The 22,431-nt window shown below is 41.8% G+C and overlaps 1 protein-coding gene across 4 annotated transcripts; it reads left to right on the forward strand.

Annotated features, from left to right (window-relative positions):
- The first annotated feature begins 27 nt into the window (after window positions 1–27).
- Window positions 28–21,170, forward strand: ankrd49 (ankyrin repeat domain 49). Of its 4 annotated transcripts, none has more exons than XM_041198932.1 (4): window positions 28–97; window positions 6,526–6,667; window positions 9,026–9,349; window positions 19,584–21,170. In XM_041198932.1, exons 2-4 carry the CDS (start codon window positions 6,623–6,625, stop codon window positions 20,046–20,048), a joined length of 834 nt encoding a protein of 277 aa, XP_041054866.1. In that variant the 5' UTR covers window positions 28–97; window positions 6,526–6,622; the 3' UTR covers window positions 20,049–21,170. The 4 variants fall into 4 exon arrangements, with proteins under 4 accessions (XP_041054866.1, XP_041054868.1, XP_041054869.1 ...); XM_041198934.1 differs by having other exon boundaries at window positions 9,029–9,349; XM_041198933.1 differs by having other exon boundaries at window positions 58–97; window positions 6,573–6,667.
- Window positions 21,171–22,431: the final 1,261 nt, after the last annotated feature.

Consider the following 22,431-nt stretch of genomic DNA (forward strand, 5'->3'; position numbering starts at 1 on the left):
CTCACTTTTAGCGTTATCAGGAGGCGGAACTTCACCTTTCTCCTTAACCCGGAAACAATCTCTGAAGGAGCTGCGGTGATCGGACGGGACAGGAAGTGTGAGTAATGGGTGGAGAGTTTTCATTCCATGGTGGGAGTGGACAGCAAGCGAGAATCTCTGTTTATATATATATTCAGTATACATGGTTTTCTATTCGTTGTTGGGGTTGCATTTAACCTCAGAGATAAAAACAAAAAACTGCGGATGCTGGAAATCCAAAACAAAAACAGAATTACTTGGAAAAACTAAGCAGGTCTGGCAGCATCAGCGGAGAAGAAACGTCAACTCTTTTCTTCTCCGCCGATGCTGCCAGACCTGCTGAGTTTTTCCAGGTAATTTTGTTTTTGTTTCGCATTTAACCTCGTTTCTCGAGGGGTTTACTCGGCCACTATAGTTAAGAGTTAACCACACTGGTGCGTGACTGTGGATTTGAGCATATAGTCCAGATTGGATAAGGGAGGCAGGTTTCCTTCCCTAAAAGACTTTGAGGGATCATTTGGGGTTTTTAATGAAATTAAAAACAGAAAATGCTGGAAAAACTCAGCAGGTCTGGTAGCATCTGTGGAGAGAGAAACAGTTAATGTTTTACGTCCATATAATTTCAGAGCTAAAGAGAAGTAGAAATATGATGGATTTTATACTGTTTGAGTTGTCAGTGTCTCCTTAGAAGGTCAGGGATAGGTGACAACTATCTTGCTCCACCTCCTCTTAAACAGTGTAAAATCCATCATATTTCCACTTCTCTTTAGCTCTGAAGAAGCTATATGGATGTGAAGCGTTAACTCTGTTCTGCTGTCCACAGATGCTGCCAGACCTGCTGAGTTTTTCCAGCACTTTCTGTTTTTACTTCAGATTTCCAGCACCTGCAATATTTTGCTTTTATCTTGGGTTTTTTTTTATGATGTTCTGACAGCTTCCTGGTCATTTGTAACCAGCTGTTTATTTCAGATTTTTTTAAAAACTGAGTTCAAAATACCATGGTGGGATTATTAGCCCAGTATCATAATCCCTGCATTACTGTACTGCTGCCTAGCTGCCATGCTCTTGGTCCTACTCAAAATGGGAGTTATCATCCCAAGTGACATCAAGCGAAAGACCATTTTAACCAGATGGAATTATACTCATTATGTTAGTGTTGGATAGATCAATAAACAGAAAACCCATTTGTTCCTTCACTGTGGATTTAGCATTTGTTCCTTCACTGTGGATTTGGTTGGGATTTGCCATTTTATCTTGAGACCATTATCAATGTATTTTCCCTAGCACTCTGATTTGAATCATGGCTTCAACAAGAGAGGAGCACCGTGAAAACCTCTCTCTGATGGAGGCTGCCTCACACTGTAGAAGGGTTAGGAGAGGCAACCAAAAGGCTGGTTGAAGACACTGGTTTTAACTTGTTTTCTAAATATGTGGTGGAATAAGCCAATGGAAGTTCTAGAGAATAAGGCTGAAGTGACTGAAGGACCTGCCATTAATGATGGTGGTGGGAGGGAAGAAACAAGCTGCAAGGAGGGCAGAGTCAAAATACTGGGGATTTATGCTTGAAGGTTGCAGAAGTAGGGGAGAGATTTATTGATAAGAATGAGAATTTGATCCTGACGAGGAACAGGAGCCAGGTAATGATCGCCTGGACAATATTTATTTTATGGAGGGGGAGTTAAAGAAGGCATTGTATTTTATGGTATAGCAACACTGAGGGTTTTACTTAAGAATGCTGAGAGCTGCAAGTGATAAAAGCCTACAAAAGGGAAGAGGAATTAAATAGTTAGCACTGAATCAATCAAGATGGCTCATGAGAATGAACTGGAAAAAGTGAATCAATTGCTCTTTTATGTTATCCTGATGGGAAATAAAGCAGCTTAACAATTCATATAAATGTCTTGCCTCACCAAATCTTGCTTTCAATGAAATGAGAAAAACACACTTGCTAAAGACGTAAGTAACTGGTCCGTATAATGGGGGAAGCAATTGTTACCTCCCTGGATTATGCTATTGAATAAGTAGATATGGGGCAGTGTGCACCACATCCACAAAAATAAGACAGTCAGACCATTTGAGAGCGACTGGAATCACTGACCACAAGATGGTATCTATGGCAGTCCTTAATTCATAACAAGCATTTTAAAAGGAAAGGGGTTTAGAGGTCTGGTGATAATTGCTGAGGGCAGCAATGATTTTTTTTTTAGGATGAGACGATGACCGTGGTTTTGAAAAATTATGGGACAGTTCTTGAGCAAAGAGGGCCATTTACAATATCAGCAAGCCCTGGGCCAGTTGAGTGGTTAAGAGTTAGATGGGGATGGAATTAATGAGTAGGTGCTGGGTCTCAGCAAGAGGTGAACTTGAGAGAGAAGAGAAGCCGCAGATTAACATGATTCAAAGTTAGTTGAGAAAAATCTTTGAGGGCTGTTGACCAGAAACTGAAGTAGTTGCACAGGTGGCCTCAATTTTTGATTAAAAGAAACCCCTGATCGTATTTCAATCTCTGCTGTTTTATTGGTTTAGTTCCAACGTCTGCTCCCTCAAACATGAGGTTGACTGACTTGATGTTGCCCCAATTATTCTCTGGAAAACCTGCCCATGTAATACTCTGCCTACCTCTTTTACAACAAATCCTCTTCTTGATGACCAACCATCTTGTTCAACTCCACCCTTCCCCAGTCACTTTCTCTTTATCACCAATGCCATGTCAACTGCTACTCATACCTAACCTATTTTCTCCTCTAAACATGACCCGCTCCAGACTCACCTGTCCATCGTCTCTGAATTGTTTGTGTGGTTTCTGCTCTGCCCACAACATTGAAACTAGCCTGGTTAACATTACTCAAAAGGATCTTTTGTGATTGTGGTTGTTATCCCTACTTAACTTTTCTGTAGGTTACATAGAAACTAGGAGCAGGAGTAGGCCATTCGGCCCTTCGAGTCTGCTCTGCCATTCAATATGATGATGGCTGATCATCCAACTCAATAGCCTGCTCCCGCTTTCTCCCCATACCCTTTTATCCCTTTTGCCCCAAGAGCTATATCTAACAACTCCTTGAAAACATACAATGTTTTGGTCTCAACTACTTTCTGTGGTAGTGAATTCCACAGGCTCACCACTCTCTGGATGAAGAAATTTCTCCTCATCTCAGTCCTAAATGGTCTACCCCATATCCTCAGACTGTGACCCCTGGTTCTGGATTCCCCCACCATCGAGAAAGTCCTTCCTGCATCTACTCTGTCTAGTCCTGTTAGAATTTTATAGGTTTCGATGAGATCCCCCTCATTCTTCTGAACTCCAGCGAATGTAATCCTAATCAACTCAATCTCTCCTCTTCTCAGTCCTGCCATCCTAGGAATCAGTTGGGTAAACCTTCACTGCACTCCCTCTATAGCAAGAACATCCTTCCTTCCTCAGATAAGGAGACCAAAACTGCACACGCTATTCCAGGTGTGGTCTCACCAGGGCCCTGTACAATTGCAGCAAGACATCCCTGTTCCTGTATTCGAATCCTGTGCCTATGAAGACCAACATACCATTTGCCTTCTTTACCGCCTGCTGCACCTGCATGCTTACCTTCAGCGACTGGTGTACAAGGACACCCAGGTCTCGTTGCACATTCCCCTCTCTCAATTTATAGCCATTCAGATAATAATCCGCCTTCCTGGTTTTGCTACCAAAATGGATAAATGGATAACCTCACATTTATCCACGTTATACTGCATCTGTCATGCATTTGCCCACTCACTCAGCTTGTCCAAATAACACTGAAGCATCTCTGCATCCTCCTCACAGCTCACCCTCCCACCCAGCTTTGTGTCATCTGCAAATTTGGAGATATTACATTTAATTCCCTCATCTAAATCATTAATATATATTATGAATAACTGGGGTCCCAGACTGATCCCTGCGGTACCCCACTAGTCACTGCCTGCCATTCGGAAAAAAACCCATTTATTCCTACTCTTTGTTTCCTGTCTGCCAACCTGTTTTCTATCCATCTCAATACACTACCCCCAATCCCATACCCTTCAACTTTACACGCCAATCTCTTATGTGGAACTTTGTCGAAAGCCTTCTGAAAGTCCAAATAAACCACATTCACTGGCTCCCCCTCATCAACTCTACTAGTTATATCCTTGAAAAATTCCAGTAGATTTCCATAACAATGCTTAATCAGCCCAAACATTTCCTCCATCTCTGCTCCTTTATTCCCTCTCCAGAACCACTTCAGTTAGTCACAACAAAAGGAGCAAATCTTTAACAATGGCTTCTCACCTGGCACGGTCATCTCAAGGTTTCCAAGGATCCATCCATAGACCCTTCTTCGTCATCTACATGTTGCTTCATTACCAGTATTGGGTGTCATGTGAACTGTTGGCAGATTTCTTAGTGGTTACCATCGCAAAGTCCCATGTTACGGCACAGCCGATGGTAAATGCTGAGTTGTTCAAATCCAAAAGGAAAACTTGAAACAGCTGCCACAGCTTGTTTTGCAATTTGTATAAATTTTGAGATGTGTGCCCTGAATTCAGTAATAGTAAGACCACTAAGTCGTATAGGCTTTTACAAAACTAGATTAAACATTTATTAATAGAAGAAATGACTTTAAATACATACATAGATCTACAAATTACTACTTTGATAACTTCTAAATCTCCTAATCAATCTAACTCCCAGTTACACTTTCGTTAAGGCAACAGTAAGGCAGATTTTAGAAGACCCAGGCAAAGAAACACGATACCCTGAACAAGTCGACTTCCAAGTGAGCTTTCTTAACTCCAGTCCTTTGAAGACAGCAGATTGAGGCATACGTGCTGAAGGCTTTTCACACACTTATAAGATCTTAAACATGCCTTCCCTTACACACAGCCCTTTCTCCTTCTTTATACATATCTTTCTCTTTGAATGCAAATACCCATTGTTTCGCTATGTCTTTATCTCCCTGATAATAAAACCCTCTCCTAGCACTAAGTTTTACCAGTAATCTTTGGGAAAAATAAACACACCATTTCTAACCTACAAAACAAAAACAGAATTACCTGGAAAAATTCAGCAGGTCTGGCAGCATCGGTGGAGAAGAAAAGAGTTGATGTTTCGAGTCCTCATGACCCTTCAACAGAACTGATCTTTCTTTACAAGGAGAGGGAAATATAAGCTGGTTTAAGGTGGGGGTGGGGGAGGGGGCGCGGAAGAAGTGGAGGGGGGTGGGTGTTAGGATAGGAGCAGATCATCAAAAGATGTCACAGACAAAAGAACACAGGTGTTGAAGTTGGTGATATTATCTAAACGAATGTGCTAATTAAGAATGGATGTAGGGCACTCAAGGTGTAGCTCTAGTGGGGGCGGGGGAGCATAAAAGATTTAAAAATAATGGAAATAGGTGGGAAAAGAAAAATCTATATAAATTATTGGAAAAAAACAAAAAAAGGAAGGGGGAAGAAACAGAAAGGGGGTGGGGATGAAGGAGGGAGCTCAAGACCTAAAGTTGTTGAATTCAATATTCAGTCCGGAAGACTGTAAAGTGCCTAGTCGGAAGATGAGGTGCTGTTCCTCCAGTTTGCATTGAGCTTCACTGGAACAATACAGCAGGCCAAGGACAGACATGTGGGCAAGAGAGCAGGGTGGAGTGTTAAAATGGCAAGCGACAGGGAGATTTAGGTCATTCTTGCGGACAGACTGCAGGTGTTCTGCAAAGCGGTCGCCCAATTTACGTTTGGTCTCTCCAATGTAGAGGAGACCGCACTGGGAGCAACGATACAGTGAGTAATGGGTGGAGAGTTTTCATTCCATGGTGGGAGTGGACAGCAAGCGAGAATCTCTGTTTATATATATTCAGTATACATGGTTTTCTATTCGTTGTTGGGGTTGCATTTAACCTCAGAGATAAAAACAAAAAACTGCGGATGCTGGAAATCCAAAACAAAAACAGAATTACCTGGAAAAACTCAGCAGGTCTGGCAGCATCAGCGGAGAAGAAAAGAGTTGACGTTTCGAGTCCTCATGACCCTTCCACAGTTCTCTTTTCTTCTCCGCCGATGCTGCCAGACCTGTTGAGTTTTTCCAGGTAATTCTGTTTTTGTTTTGGATTTCCAGCATCCGCAGTTTTTTGTTTTTATTTCTAACCCACACCTGATATTTCATCCCTTCTTTGAAAATAATCTAGCCTGGTTTATTTCAAAATGCAAATATTCCCATGACACCTATGTTTCTAAACCTTCCCATGTTTATCCAATTAACATTTCAAACCTACCCTCTCTCCTTAGATCAAAGCACCCAGACCATCTGCCTCTAATTCAATTAAATCTCAATCTCTCTCTCTCACGCACACAATTACTCTATTTTACAATAAATTCCAATAACATGGGGATTATTATATCTTCTTGACATCCCATGACAACTCCACTTATGATTTACATACAAATACTTATTGTAAAACAAGCTTTATTGCAATGAGTGATCTTTGTCTTCCATTTATCTTAAATGTCATGCAAATGATACAGCTTGATTTGGAGCTTCTGATTATCTCTGAAAACCTTCTCTGACCCAGAAGAACGACGCAAGTCTTGGAGCAACCAGCTCCAGCACACCGGATCCACCATGTCACTGTGCAGCTCTGGACTTCAAGAACACACTGCCTTAAAGGTGATGTGGTTCTATTCTTGTACTATAATACTACTCTTGCATTGTAAAACATAGGTGCAATAGGTTGCATGTCATCTACCTTAAGCCACTGTTTTAAGACTTTACCCAACTTCTAATCTTTTCAGCCTTGCCTTTGTGCTACAAAAGTTGTGCTTATCCCATTCCCAAAAACTGGATGTTATCATTCCCTGCCCGATTGTTTCCAAATTGTCAGTTGTTCCTATATGAAGACAAGATTAAGATTTCCCTTTTCTGCACACTTGCTTTAACACTGAAAATAGTAAAAGAAAGGAATTTTGGGATAGAATAGCTTTTTAAATCCTATTGAAACATTCTAACCTCAGATTAAATATGCTTTTTTTTTAACAATCAGTTCTACTTTTCCATCGGCAAGTTTTGGATGAGCCAGAACCTCCTTTGATTGCACATTTGAAAGACTGCTGCTATCTTATTTCCTGTCAAAAGCTCTTTCCTTCACTTTGATTCCTTTACCCTGTACAGCTGTTTGCTCCTGCAGAAGCCATGTTGTCACTTTCAATATGATGAACTCCATATTCTAACCATTGCCAAGACTAATTACTTTCAATACTGCAATACCACTACCCTCTATCCTATCACTGAAATCCTTTCTCATGCTTTCAGTACCACCAGACTCTACTGTTGACAGTATAATTATGAACAGCATATCTGTCTTCCTTTTTCCTCCAGCTCTTTGTCTAATTTTTCCTTGTAGAATTGTTGTAGATTTTTCTCTGCTTCCCTTCTCTTTTTGTTGTATCCTATCTCTGTAACTCAGATGGAATTTGCAGCGTATTTTCTGTTGCTTTCAGAATTCAATTTCACCCATTTTTACGTTGTCACTTTGTGGTCTTTGCGTTCGCCTCACACAGTGAAGAATTACGGCAAAATTAAAATGATCCTTTCCTGGGTTACAGAGATTGAATACCTTGAGCCATAATTTGCTGTAGAAGTGAATCTAACAGTGTCTAATGCTTGCTAGACTTACTCTTGCACGTTTAGGTTTTGAAATTTTCTTGAGTAGCAATGTACTTTAAGTGCAAGCTGATAACGTTGTGAAGGAAACAGGGCAATTGTGTATCTTAATCAATCAGATAGAAGAATTATGAAATTAATAAGACGTGGGTGAATTCAATGTCAAATCAGGTGCAGAAAGAAATAGAGAAAGATTGGATGAATATAAGAGAGAGAAACAAAGGAAAAGTTTTTTTAAAAATCTTACATTTTTTAAAATCCCCAACATAACCCATACACATAAGTTAATTTTCAGTGCCAGAGAAGTTGACCGGTAGCAATTTAACAATCATCACATCATTAAAAGGGTACTTAGACTGAAAAGGACAGTACTTAACTTTGTGGCAACATTAGTTTGTATCTAAGTGCAAGAATAGCAACTTCCAGTTATTCAATTCATTTGAATGGGGATGTAGACAGCAGCTGTGATTTTCACAGAGCTAATGGAGCCAGACAGGAGCTTTTGGATTTCTGCATTTAATTGTTCCTCTGCCTTCACCTGATGTTGCTGTAGCATTCACACAAATAGCCTCATGCCTATTTAGACAGCACTTTTTTTAAAATTCACTTACGGGATGTAAGCGTCTCTGGCTCGGCCAACATTTAGTCTTAATTGTCTCTATCCTAATGGTTCTACTTTGAATTGGTGTTATTCCAGTGAAAGGATGCTTTAGGGAAGCGGGTGTTAGCAGTTTCCTTAGTTCTATGAAGGTTGATTCATTTCTTGCCCTGGTAATAGTTGCTCTTAATGATGGGGAGATTAGGATCAATCTCTTACTGGCTCAGAAAAGGAAAATTTGCATTTTCTGTCTTGAGGTATCACATCTCCAAAAATATGTTATTTAGAGCAGAATTAAAGGGAAGAAAATTAAGGTCAATTATAGCTCTTACTGTATATGGCAAGGTGGAAAAGCTCATTTAATCCATTCAGCTTGCCACTCTTCTGGTCTTTCATTCAGGACCCACATAGAGCATTTTTATTTGCTGTTTCTGGCATGTTAACTTAAAAGAGAGAGCTTTCGATCCGTCTGAGCTGCATTGGAGTGTTGTAACTTCTGTGTTTCCATTTTCTCCAGTGGAGTAGGATTGACACTAAAGTATTATATGTTGTTTTCTTTCACCAGTAACAATGGTTTGTATTAATGAATGTCCTTCAAAAGTAAAGAAATGGCATGAAAAAGTTTCATAAATAGGTATAAGGAAATGGATTCAGAGACAGTATTGTAGATTTTGATATACAATAGGTCTTGGTCATATTGTTGAATGTGAATTCACATTTTCAAGCTAATTCGACATTTTAATTAGGATAATGATAATGTATTTCAGAAGAAGATGAATGAACAAGAGAAAAATGATATCAAAGCAAATCAGCCATTTGCTGCAAAACCTTCAGCAGAAAATCAAACCCCTGGAGAAAATAAGAATCCAGAATGCAACACTGAATGGATGGAAGACTTTCCGGACTACTTCAATCAACTGAACTTGTTAGAGACACATGGACATCTGATACCTATGGGAACACATAGCATGTGGATAGGAGAGTCAGATGAGGAAGATGAGGCTGAAAGTGATTCCGATTTTAAAAAGAAAGAGATAGAGTTGGAAAACGACCCAGCAAGTCTATTACTCTGGGCATCTGAGAAAAACCAGGTATGTCCTATACACGACTGTCCATGACTCTGGAGGATATTTTAACCACAAAAATGGGTGGGTTTTGGCCAGGCAGGAGGTTAAATTCTTAAAAATCAGAATCTCGACCCAAACCTGCCTCCAACCCACCCACTTCTGGCTTTAATTTTTTTTATTCGTTCATGGGATGTGGGCGTCACTGGCTAGGCCAGCGTTTATTGCCCATCCCTAATTGCCCTTGAGATGGTGTGGTGAGCTGCCTTCTTGAACTGTTGTAATCCATGTGGTGTAACACCCACAGTGCTGTTAGGGAGGGAGTTCCAGGATTTTGACCCAGCAACAGTGAAGGAGTGGCAATATATTTCCAAATCAAGGTGGTGTGTGCCTTGGAAGGGAATTTCCAGGTGGTGGTGTTCCCATGTGTCTGCTGTCCTTGTCCTTCTAAATGTTAGTAGTCGTGGGTTTGGAAGGTGATGTCTAAGGAGCCTTGGCGAATTCCTGCAGTGCATCTTGTAGATGGTACATGCTGCTGGCACTGTGCATTGGTGGTGGAGAGAGTGAATGTTTATGCATGGGGTGCCAATCAAGTGGGCTGCTTTTTCCAGAATTATATCAAGTTTCTTGAGTTGTTGGAGCTGCACTCATTCAGGCAAGTGGGGAGTTTCCATCACACTCCTGTCTTATTCATTGTAGATGGTGGACAGGCTTTGGGGAGTCAGGAGGTGAGTTTCTCACTGCAGGATTCCTAGCCTCTGACCTGCTCTTGTAGCCACAGTATTTATATGGCTAGTTCAGTTCAGTTTCTGGTCAATGGCAATCCACAGGATGTTGATCACAGAATTGTTATGGTGTAGAAGGAAACCATTCGATCCATCGTGTCTGCACCAGTCCTCTGAGCATTTTAACTCAGGGCCAATCTTCTGCCTTTTCCCCGTAACCCTGCATGTTATTTCTATTTAAATAATCATCCAATGCCCTCTTTAATGCTTCATTGGAATGTGCCTCCACCACACTTCCAGGCAGTGCATTCCAAGCACTAACCACTCGCTGTGTGAAATAGTTTTTTTCTCAACTCACATTTGCTTCTTTTGCAAAACACTTTAAAACTGTGCCTTCTTGTTCTCGATCCATTTATAAGCAAGGACAGTTTCTCTCATCCAATCTGTCCAAACTCCTCATGATTTTGAAAACCTCTATCAAATCTCCTCTTGGCCTTCTCCTCTCCAAGGAAAACAGTCCCAACTTCTCCAACTTCTCTTCTTCGGGACCTGGAAAAATTTATTAATTTTGCTTCCAATCTCCACCCCTCCATCATCCCGGGGGGGGTGAAGGGAAGATGTGTTTAGTGGTGGCATCATGCTGGAGTTGGAGGAAATGGCGGAGGATGATCCTTTGAATGCGGAGGCTGGTGGGGTGATAAGTGAGGACAAGGGGGACCCTACCATGTTTCTGGGAGGGAGGAGAAAGCATGAGGGCGGATGCGCGGGAGATGGGCCAGACATGGTTGAGGGCCCTGTCAACGACCGTGGGTGGAAAACCTCGGTTAAGGAAGAAGGAGGACATGTCAGAGGAACTGTTTTTGAAGGTAGCATCATCGGAATAGATGCAACGGAGGCGAAGGAACTGAGAGAATGGGATGGAGTCCTTATAGGAAGCGGGGTGTGAGGAGCTATAGTCGAGGTAGCTGTGGGAGTCGGTAGGCTTGTAATCGTTCCCTCCGGGATACCCTGGTCCACTCCTCCATCACCCCCTACTCCTCAACCCCCACCTATGGCACCTCCCCATGCCCACGCAAAAGATGCAACACCTGCCCCTTCACTTCCTCTCTCCTCACCATCCAAGGGCCCAAACACTCCTTTCAAGTGAAGCAGCATTACACTTGCATTTCCCCTAACTTAGTCTGCTGCATTCGTTGCTCCCAATGCGGTCTCCTCTACATTGGAGAGACCAAACGCAAACTAGGCGACCGCTTTGCACAACACCTGTGGTCTGTCCGCAAGAAAGACCCAAACCTCCCTGTCGCTTGCCATTTTAACACTCCACCCTGCTCTCTTGCCCACATGTCTGTCCTTGGCTTGCTGCATTGTTCCAGTGAAGCCCAACGCAAACTGGAGCAACAGCACCTCATCTTCTGACTAGGCACTTTACAGCCTTCTGGACTGAATATTGAATTCAACAACTTTTGAATTCAACAACTCCCTCCTCCATCCCCACCCCTTTTCCGTTTCTTCCCCCTTCCTTTTGTTTTTTCCAATAATTTATATAGATTTTTCTTTTCCCACCTATTTCCATTATTTTTAAATCTATATCTTTTATGGCCCTGCTAGTATTTCCACCCCAACCCCACTAGAGCTGTACCTTGAGTGTCCTGCCATCCATTCTTAATTAGCACATTCGTTTAGATAATATCACCACCTTCAACACCTCTTTGTTCTTCTGTCTGTGACATTTTGATTATCTGCTCCTATCACTGCTTGCTTGTCCCTACAACCACCACCCCCACCCCACCTTAAACCAGCTTATATTTTTATATTTCACCCCTCTCCTAATATTCACTCAGTTCTGTTGAAGGGTCGTGAGGACTTGAAACGTCAACTCTTTTCTTCTCTGCTGATGCTGCCAGACCTGCTGAGTTTTTCCAGGTAATTCTGTTTTTGTTTCCAACTTCTCCAATCTTTCCTCATAACTGAAGTATCTCATTCCTGGAACAATTCTGATAAACCTCTTCTGCACTCTCTCCAATGCATTCACATTCTTCCTATAGTTTGGCACCCAGAACTGTATACAATTCTTCAGCTGAGGTCTAACCGGTGTCCTATATAAGTTCATCATAACCTCCCTGCTCTTGTACTCTATGCCCCTATTAATGAAGCCTAGAATACTGTATGCTTTAGTAACAGCTCTCTCTACCTGTCCTGCCATCTTTAATGACTTATGTACATATAGACCCAGGTCTCTTTGCTCCTGCACACCCAATAGAATGGTATCCTTTATTTTATACTATCTCTCCATGCTCTTTGTATCAAAATGTATCACCTCGCACTTCATATTGAACTTCATCTGCCACCTATCTACCCACCCACCCAATGTGTCAATGTCCTATTGAGTTTCTGCACTGTCCTCCTCACAGTTTGCCATTCTCCCAAGTTTTGTGTTGTCTGCAAAGTTTGAAATTGTCCCCTGCACACCAAGGTCTAGATCATTTATAAATATCAGCAAAAGCAAGGGTCCCAATACCAACCCCTGGGGAACTCCACCTGAAAAATACCCACTAACAATTATTTTCTGTTTCCTATCCCTCGACCAGTTTTGTATCCGTGTTGCTACTGTTCTTTTTACTCCATGACCTATAACTTTCCTCAGTCTATTTTGTGGCACTGCATCGAACGCCTTTTGGAAGTTCATGTATACCACATCAACGGCCTTGCCCTCATCAACCATCTTTGTTACCTCTTCAAAAATCTCCAGCAGGTTGGTTAGACATGATTTTCCTTTAACAAATCCATGCTGACTCTTCCAAATCAATCCACATTTTCCCACGTGACTATTAATTCTATCTCGAATAATTGTTTCTAGAAGTTTCCCCACCACCGAAGTAAAACTGACTGGCCTGTAATTCCAGGGCAGATCTTTACAACCTTTTTTGAACAAGGGCATAATGTTTGCAATTCTCTACTCCTCCAGCACCTCCCCTGAACATTGAAAGATTATTGCCAGTGCCTCTGCAATTTCCACACTCACTTCCTTCAATATTCTTGGATGCATCTCATCTGGTCCCAGTGCCTTATCAGCTTTAAGTACCAACAGCTTACCCAATACCATCTCCTTATCAATTTTAAACCCATCTAGTGACTGAGTTTCCTCCTCTGTCACCATGGCCTGGGCAGCATCTGCCTTGCAAGTAAAGACAGATGCAAAGTATTCATTTAACACCTCAGCCATGCCACTTTCCTCTGTATAAACCCCCTTTTTGGTCCCTAATAGGCCCCATTCCTCCTTTTATCACCCTTTACTATTGATGTGCTTATAGAATACTTTGGGATTTCCTTTTATGTCAGCTGCCAGTCTTTTTTCATAATCCCTCTTTGCTTCTCGTATTTGCTTTTTCACATCCTTCTGAACCTTCTGTATTCCAGTTGGTTCTCAATTGTATTTGCTACCTGACACCTGTCATTAGCACATTTTTTCTTCTTTAACTTAATTTCTATCTCCTTTGTCATCCAGCGAGCTCCTGGATTTGTTTGTCCTACTCTTCCCTTTCGAGGGAATAGACCTTGACTGTGCCCAAATCATCTCCTCTTTGAAAGTAGCCCATTGTTCAGCTACTGCTTTCCTGCCAACCTTTGGTTCCAATCTATCCAGCCCAGCTCCATTCTTGTCCCGTTGAAGTCTGTTCTCTGCCACTTGATTATTCTTACCCTGGATCGACCAATGTCATTTTCCACAATCATCCTAAACCTTATGATGCAATGATCACTGTCCCCTAAATGCTTCCCCACTGTCACTTGATCTACTTGGCCCACCTCATTCCCAAGAAACAGTTCTAGCAGTTCCTCCTTTCTTGTTGGACTGGACACAAACTGCTGTAGGAAATTCTCCTGAACACAATCTAGGAATGCTTGTCCGTCACTGCCCCTTACATAGCCGTGGGGAAACCCTGCATTTACACAGAGGTGAAGGCTGCTGGTTCTGGGAGGTGAGAGCCTTGCGTCTCTATCTAATGGATATAGCAACTCTGCTTGGAAAACTGTTGCATTTGCCCGCTTTCTACCACGTCCCCTACCCCCCCCCCCCCCCCGCATGGGATTACAAAAGACAATTTGCAATTATTTTCAACCACAAGTGCTGAGTAGATGATTCAGCTCTGCCTGCTACTGACGTTTGCAGCCAATTCCATTCACTCAATGTGATATCAAGAAATAATTGAATGCGCCATCTTCCCTTGACATTCCACAGCATTGCCATCATGTCATCTGCCACCATCAACTTCCTGGGAGTACCATTGACCAGAAATTTAACTGGGCCAAACATTAAATACAGTGGCTGCAAGAACAGCTTAGAGGTTGGATATTCTGTGTTGAATGGTACACTGCCTATTCCCCAAAACTTTTCCATCATCTATAAGGCACAAGTCAGGAGTGTGGTGAAATATTCTCCACTTGCATGGATGAGTGCAGCTCCAATAATACTCAAGGAGCTCAACATCATCCAGAACAAAGCAGCCCACTTGACCGGCTCCCCATCCACCAGCATAAACATTTACTCCCTATGCCTCCAGCATACCATTGCTGCAGCCTGTACTGTCTACAACAATGACTGCAGCAACCCATGTAGACTCCGTCGACGGCACCTCCCAAACCATAGACCTCTAGAACAAAATCAGCAGACGCATGGCGACATTGTCACCTGTAAGTTCCCTTCTGAATCGCACACTATCTGACATGGAAATATATCCCTGTTTCTTCATCATCACTGGCTCAAAATCCTGGAATTCCTTCCCTAACAGCACTGTGGGTATGTACCTACACCACATGGACGGCAGCAGTTCAAGAAGGCAGCTCACCACCACCACCTTCAGGGCAATTAGGGACAGGCAATAAATGCTGGACTAGCCAATGACACGCACACCCATGAATAATTTTTTTTAAACAGGTGTCTCCCCACCACAGCATCCCAACCTTACCCTCAATGAGGCCCCCAACCTCACTGCCCTTCACCCTTCCAGACAGAACCTAGGGAATTGCACACCCACCCCATGCCCCCAAAGATCACAACCACCACCACCACCACCACACCCCCCCCCCCCCCCCCCCCCCCCCAACACCACCAAAGACATGTTCTCCATGTGGCTAGAGGCCAAGCTTGACAATCAGGCTAGCCTCTGTGTTGGAAGCCAATTGGCACACACGTGCCAAAGCATGCAGGGGAACTCTGTCTTCCAGGCTCCTGGCAGTCCAAGTAGGTTTAAAATTAAGAGTCATTGGATCACAATTAGTAATAATGAGAAATCACTGCATATATTCACTTAAGTTTTTGAAACCAATACCCACGTGAAAACACAAAGGGGATCTGCAGCCAAATCTTTGCATATCTTTCTCTTTCCCACAATGAGCTGATAAGGTAATACTTTATGTAGGACATTGCGAATGCTATCACATTGGTGCAGCAATTAACTTGGATCAGAAAAATCCAAAACATGGGTTTTAATTTTCTAATGTAACAGAACTGCTGCTATCTTGTGGTATGGAATTGTACCCCAACATGTCACTGCATTCAGGCAAGGAGCAGAGACGAGAAAAGGAAGGAAAATAAATTTTAACGAGAGAGAATTCATGGATGTAATAAAACAATAGTTTATCCGTACCATATGTACAACTGATGTGCAAAGGAAATGGTAAACGTACAAAATATCTGGGTCATAACTTGATATTGTTATAATTATCCAAATGCATAAAAAGTTACTCTTTTTTTAAATGTATACTTTTTAAAAAATGGATAGCTTACTGAATTGAATTCAATTTTTTATTCCTGTCCAATTCACAGTGGAGTCTCATCAGGCAAGTTAAGGACAGAGACCACTTTCATTCCTTTAAACAGCAGAGCATTTGTTTAGACTTTGAACAGTAGAATAAAAATTGGTGTAATTTCACTCAAGGTCTTTACTCAGGTGCTTGGTACAGCACTGTATCCTATTGGGAGAAGTGAAAGCAGCTATTGCTGGTAGAAGCGTTTTTCAGATGTTCAGCCCACTAGCTTTTTTCCCATCTATAGGGCAGAGATATGTGGTTAAGCAGCTACAAAAGAGGAGAAATAACAGGGAGGTAAGTTGAATAAAGAATGAAAAGTAGTACTTGTTTTATCATTTATAAAAAGTTTTAGACACAAGTTAAGCAGAGGATTCTATCTAAGACATTATGTACATGAGTTAGCACTTCAACTGAAATGATCCACTACAAAAACAGAATTACCTGGAAAAACTCAGCAGGTCTGGTAGCGTCGGCAGAGAAGAAAAGAGTTGACGTTTCGAGTCCTCATGACCCTTCGACAGAACTTGAGTTCGAGTCCAAGAAAGAGTTGAAATATAAGCTGGTTTAAGGTGTGTGGGGGGGTGCGGAGAGAGAGAGAAGTGGAGGGGGGGTGTGGTTGTAGGGACAAACAAGTAGTGATAGAAGCAGATCATCAAAAGATGTCAACAACAATAGAACAAAAGAACACATAGGTGTTAAAGTTGGTAATATTATCTAAACGAATGTGCTAATTAAGAATGGATGGTAGGGCACTCAAGGTATAGCTCTAGTGGGGGTGGGGAGAGCATAAATGATTTTAAGATATTTAAAAATAATGGAAATAGGTGGGAAAAGAAAAATCTATATAAATTATTGGTGGAAAAAAAGGAAGGGGGAAACAGAAAGGGGGTGGGGATGGGGGAGGGAGCTCACGACCTAAAGTTGTTGAATTCAATATTCAGTCCGAAAGGCTGTAAAGTGCCTAGTCGGAAGATGAGGTGTTGTTCCTCCAGTTTGCGTTGGGCTTCACTGGAACAATGCAGCAAGCCAAGGACAGACATGTGGGCAAGAGAGCAGGGTGGAGTGTTAAAATGGCAAGCGACAGGGAGGTTTGGGTCATTCTGGTGGACAGACCGCAGGTGTTCTGCAAAGCGGTCGCCCAGTTTACGTTTGGTCTCTCCAATGTAGAGGAGACCACATTGGGAGCAACGAATGCAGTAGACTAAGTTGGGGGAAATGCAAGTGAAATGCTGCTTCACTTGAAAGGAGTGTTTGGGCCCTTGGACGGTGAGGAGAAAGGAAGTGAAGGGGCAGGTGTTGCATCTTTTGCGTGGGCATGGGGTGGTGCCATAGGAGGGGGTTGAGGAGTAGGGGGTGATGGAGGAGTGGACCAGGGTGTCCCGTAGGGAGCGATCCCTATGGAATGCTGATAGGGGGAGTGAAGGGAAGATGTGTTTGGTGGTGGCATCATGCTGGAGTTGGCGGAAATGGCGGAGGATGATCCTTTGAATGCGGAGGCTGGTGGGGTGATAAGTGAGGACAAGGGGGACTCTATCATGTTTCTGGGAGGGAGGAGAAGGCGTGAGGGCGGATGCGCGGGAGATGGGCCGGACATGGTTGAGGGCCCTATCAACGACCGTGGGTAGAAAACCTCGGTTAAGGAAGAAGGAGGACATGTCAGAGGAACTGTTTTTGAAGGTGGCATCATCGGAACAGATGCGACGGAGGCGAAGGAACTGAGAGAATGGGATGGAGTCCTTACAGGAAGCGGGGTGTGAGGAGCTGTAGTCGAGGTAGCTGTGGGAGTCGGTGGGTTTGTAATGGATATTGGTGGACAGTCTATCACCAGAGATTGAGACAGAGAGGTCAAGGAAGGGAAGGGAAGTGTCAGAGATGGACTACGTGAAAATGATGGAGGGGTGGAGATTGGAAGCAAAATTAATAAATTTTTCCAAGTCCCGACGAGAGCATGAAGCGGCACCGAAGTAATCATCGATGTACCGGAGAAAGAGTTGTGGAAGGGGGCCGGAGTAGGACTGGAACAAGGAATGTTCCACATACCCCATAAAGAGACAGGCATAGCTGGGGCCCATGCGGGTACCCATAGCCACACCTTTTATTTGGAGGAAGTGAGAGGAGTTGAAAGAGAAATTGTTCAGCGTGAGAACAAGTTCAGCCAGACGGAGGAGAGTAGTAGTGGATGGAGATTGTTCGGGCCTCTGTTCGAGGAAGAAGCTAAGGGCCCTCAGACCATCCTGGTGGGGGATGGAGGTGTAGAGGGATTGGACGTCCATGGTGAAGAGGAAGCGGTTGGGGCCAGGGAACTGGAAATTGTTGATGTGACCTAAGGTGTCAGAGGAATCACGGATGTAGGTGGGAAGGGACTGGACAAAGGGAGAGAGAAGGGAGTCAAGATAACGAGAAATGAGTTCTGTGGGGCAGGAGCAAACTGAGACGATCGGTCTACCGGGGCAGTTCTGTTTGTGGATTTTGATCCACTCTTGTCCCAGTTCCCTTTCATATTCTTCCTTTAAAAATATTTTTCCAATTCTTTTTGAAGTGATGTTATTGTCTCTGCCTCAACAGCCACTTCTGGCACTTTCCAATAACTTCCTTTTTTTTTTACAAAAAAAAGTTTCTCCACTCTTCTAATGACAATCCTCAGTCTCTATCTCCTTGTTACCATTTCGGGCATCGACTGAAAGCAGTCTTGTGTTATTAACCCTTTCAAAACTTCCTAGTTTGCCTCTATTAGTTTGCCCAAATAACACTGCACTTCATTGGTTGTGAACCGCTTTAGGACTTACTGAGGATATGATAAGGTGGATGTAATCCAAGTTCTTCTTTCTTAGATTTCTCTCCTTAATTTCCTGTATTCCAGTTTAAAAGAAAAAAAAACAATTTCAAAATTTCCTTTATAACTGTACCTTCCATTATTGTTGTTATCCTAGTGAATCATCACTCTACTCTTTCCATGACATGAATCAATTAGTATTTCTGTGTGTATGTATCAATATATGCCCAAACTGACATGCAGTGCTCTAGCTGTGGCTGAACCAATGTAAATACAAATTCAGCATTGCTTCCTTGTTTTTATATTTGATGTCCCTTTGAATAAAATACAGAATTCTGTTTGCATTTAATGGCTTTTTCTAACTATATTCCCACCTTTAGATAATACCTCTACATCTCTAGATCTGTTTTTCCACTTTTGAGGATCTTATTTAGAATATATGTGCTTATTTATTCCAGTGTGTTCTGATTCATACTTATCTGGAGTAAACTGCTTCTTCCACATATCTATCTCCTCCACTAACTACGTTCTCTAGTTTACCATGCCCTATAATTTGCTATATATAACGAATATCAAAATTGTTCCTCTTGGTGTTTATATCCGTATAATTTATACAAATAGAACACAGGGTCTCAACACAGATCCCTGGGGCACACCATTATCAGCATCCTATCACTCTGAAATCTGAACTTTGAGGTTTAACTCTCAATTTATTTTTCTGCTGTACCTTGTTGCTGTCAGATGTTTTTTTGATTGCAGCAGGGGTATTTGGTAATGATAACTTACAAATTATTTCTATTCAGAATGCAGGTTTAAAAAGCTTTTACTGTCAATAGCTGTGAATGTTCCTATATTCTATGATATGCAAGATGGCAAGAATAGGCAACAATTAAGCCATCACTTAAGTCTATACATGTGCAATAACAAATGTTAAAATTATTTTGTTTTCTTGTAGATTTCAATAGTAAGCAGACTTCTCTCTGAAAATCCAAGTCTGGTTAATGTTAAAGACGATGACAACTACACACCACTTCATAGGGCTGCCTACAGTGATCATATAGAGGTTGTTCGTGAGCTGATAGCTCATGGAGCAGATGTGCATGCTCGTACTGTAGATGGCTGGACACCTTTGCACAGTGCTTGTAAATGGAACAATGCAGCAATAGCTTCATTTCTTCTACAGCATGAAGCAGACATCAATGCCCAGACCAATGGTTTGCAGACTGCATTGCATCTTGCTTCAGGAAGTAAAGACGCAAAGGAAACCATTGAATTGTTGTTAATGAATCGCTACATCAATTCAAATCTAAAAAATAACTTGGGTGAGACAGCATATGACGTTGCTTGGAGAACAAACATGTACTACTACCTCTTTGAAATTACAGAAGACTGCACAAATTCTGTACCTGAGCCCCAATGATCTAGTTAATATTAATCCATCATTATACAGTCATGACCATTCACCTAACCATCAAAACTTAGCCATTTATTAATGGCTGAAAAATATATTTGGTTTAGAAATTAGGGAAACATCCTGAAGCTTAAAGAAGCAGAATGTTTGTTTCAATGATTATTAGTACTAAAACAGACAATTCTGCAATTTACACAAAGGTTATGTTAAATCTATTTTTGGAAAAAGTATCATTTGTGAAATACAAATATCCTTTCTTGTTTCCATCAATGTTTCCACTTTTTATTATGATGGGTTGAGGAAACTGCAACCAATTGGTTTCCAATGATACATTAAACTGAGGCCCTGTTTGCCCTCTCAGGTGGACTTAAAAGATCCCATAGCATTATTTTGAAGAGCAGGGGAGTTACACCCTGTGTCCTGGCCAATATTAATCTCTCAATCAACAACACAAAATCAGATTGTCTGGTCATTATCACGTTACTGTTTATAGGTGCTTGCTGTGTGTAAAGTGGCTGCTATGTGTCCTACAACAGTGAATATATTTCAAAAGTACATCATTAACTGTAAAGCATTTTGAGACATCCTGTGGTCATGAAAGATGCTTTATAAATGCAACTTTTTTAAAATTACAATCTTACTCCATTTCCCGGGGGAGAGAGAGAGACTGTATGAGTTGCTGGTTTTGGGAATCAGGAAACATTTGCACAGGTGCTCTTTAGGGGTTGACATACATCACCTATCGCACAATTTCCAGGCCAATAGAATACTTTTAAGTATAGTCACTCTTGTAATGTACAGAATTATATTAAATATTAACAGCTGCCATCATTCAGATAATTCTAAATCTGTCATTTTTGATCGGTAAATCTGTTTTTCTTAAGCCATTTTTCATTTCATTTAACCAAATTTGTTTGAAAAATTTAGCATGAATATAATGTGTATTTTCTCAAAAGCTGTAAATCAAAATTGGCACTAGATATCAAAAGGTGAATAACAACAAAGTTTCATTAATGAAACTGGTAACATGTCCTTCCCCCACCTCCACCTTTTCAATATTGTGTATTCAAAGTGCAGCTGAAGACTCAAGTGTCTATGAAAAATATAATAAAGTAAGCTCCTGGATTTTGATTTGAGGATTTTTTTCTGATATAATATTTACAGTAGCAGTGACAGACCGCAACAACTACATTACCATCATTTTCCAGCTGGCTTGTGTGTAAATCTCTTTCCTAACTTCAGTTTCTCATCAGCCTTCTTCAATGCAACCAAAAAATTACTATCCCATCAAAAACACCTCAGCATTCAGAGCACGTATTTGTGCGGATAATCTATACAAGTTCCCATTTATTCCTATTCTTGCCACTTCATACTACCTAATTACTTTAAGTATTGACAAAAAAAATTATCAGCTAAAGCAGCATATTACCTTATAATTTGTAATTAGTGCAAATAGCACAGGACTAGTCATTTCTGTACATGATCAAATGTAATGGGTACTGTTAAGTTTTAATATTGGTATTGCTAATAATTTTAAAGATAATCAATACTCACATAGGCACAGAGATGATTGAACGTTGTGCTTTTGTTTATTTTACTTCAACTGAGCTAACAAGATGGATCCTGTGATCCTATAATCACAGTATGACAGAATTTTTACGGTGCAGAAGGAGGCCTTTCGGCCCATCGAGTCTGCACTGGCTCTCTGAAAGAGCATTCCACCTAATCCCACTGCTCTGTCTTCTCCCCTTAACCTTGCACATTCTTTCTTCTAATTGTAGCAACCTAATTCCCTTTTGAATACCTCCATTGAACCTGCCTCCACCACCCTTTCAGAAAGTTTGTTCCAGATTCCAACCACCCTCTGGGTGAAAAAAAAAATTTCTCATCACATTTACTCCTTTTGCCAACTATTTTGAATTTGTGCCCTCTAGTTCTTGATGCTGTCTTGAGAGGAAACAATTTCTCACTATTTTCTCACTATACTGAACTCTTTTTCTGCCTCCTTTGTCTCCGTGCTCACTTCTTTGGGCAGGAGTCCTCCCCCCTTTCAACAGATCCTTTCACCCACCTCCAGTATTCTCCCTCCACCTGGACCCCTCCCTCTGGCCTCTTACCTGCTCTTGATCTTTTCATTGACTGTCAGCGTGACATCAGCCGTCTCAATTACTCTGCTCTTCTCACCCATTCTAACCTGTCTCTTTCTGAACTTTTGCACTCCGTTTTCTTGGTCCAACCCTGATTTTGTTATAAAACCTGCCGACAAGGGTGGTGCTGTTGTTGTCTGGCATACTGACCTCTACCTCGCAGAGGCTTTGCGCCAACTCACAGACACTTCCTCCTACCTCCCCGTGGACCATGACCCCACAACCGAACATCAAGCCATTGTTTC

Source organism: Carcharodon carcharias, chromosome 11 (genome assembly GCF_017639515.1).
Source record: "Carcharodon carcharias isolate sCarCar2 chromosome 11, sCarCar2.pri, whole genome shotgun sequence".
NCBI lineage: Eukaryota > Metazoa > Chordata > Chondrichthyes > Lamniformes > Lamnidae > Carcharodon > Carcharodon carcharias.

Bases quoted from the DNA above. Each gene is read 5' to 3' on its own strand.
- ankrd49 (XM_041198932.1), top strand. From the start codon at position 6,623: ATGTCACTGTGCAGCTCTGGACTTCAAGAACACACTGCCTTAAAG. The intron at 6,668-9,025 runs GTGATGTGGTTC...AATGTATTTCAG, and splicing joins AAGAACACACTGCCTTAAAG to AAGAAGATGAATGAACAAGA. The intron at 9,350-19,583 runs GTATGTCCTATA...GTTTTCTTGTAG, and splicing joins GGGCATCTGAGAAAAACCAG to ATTTCAATAGTAAGCAGACT.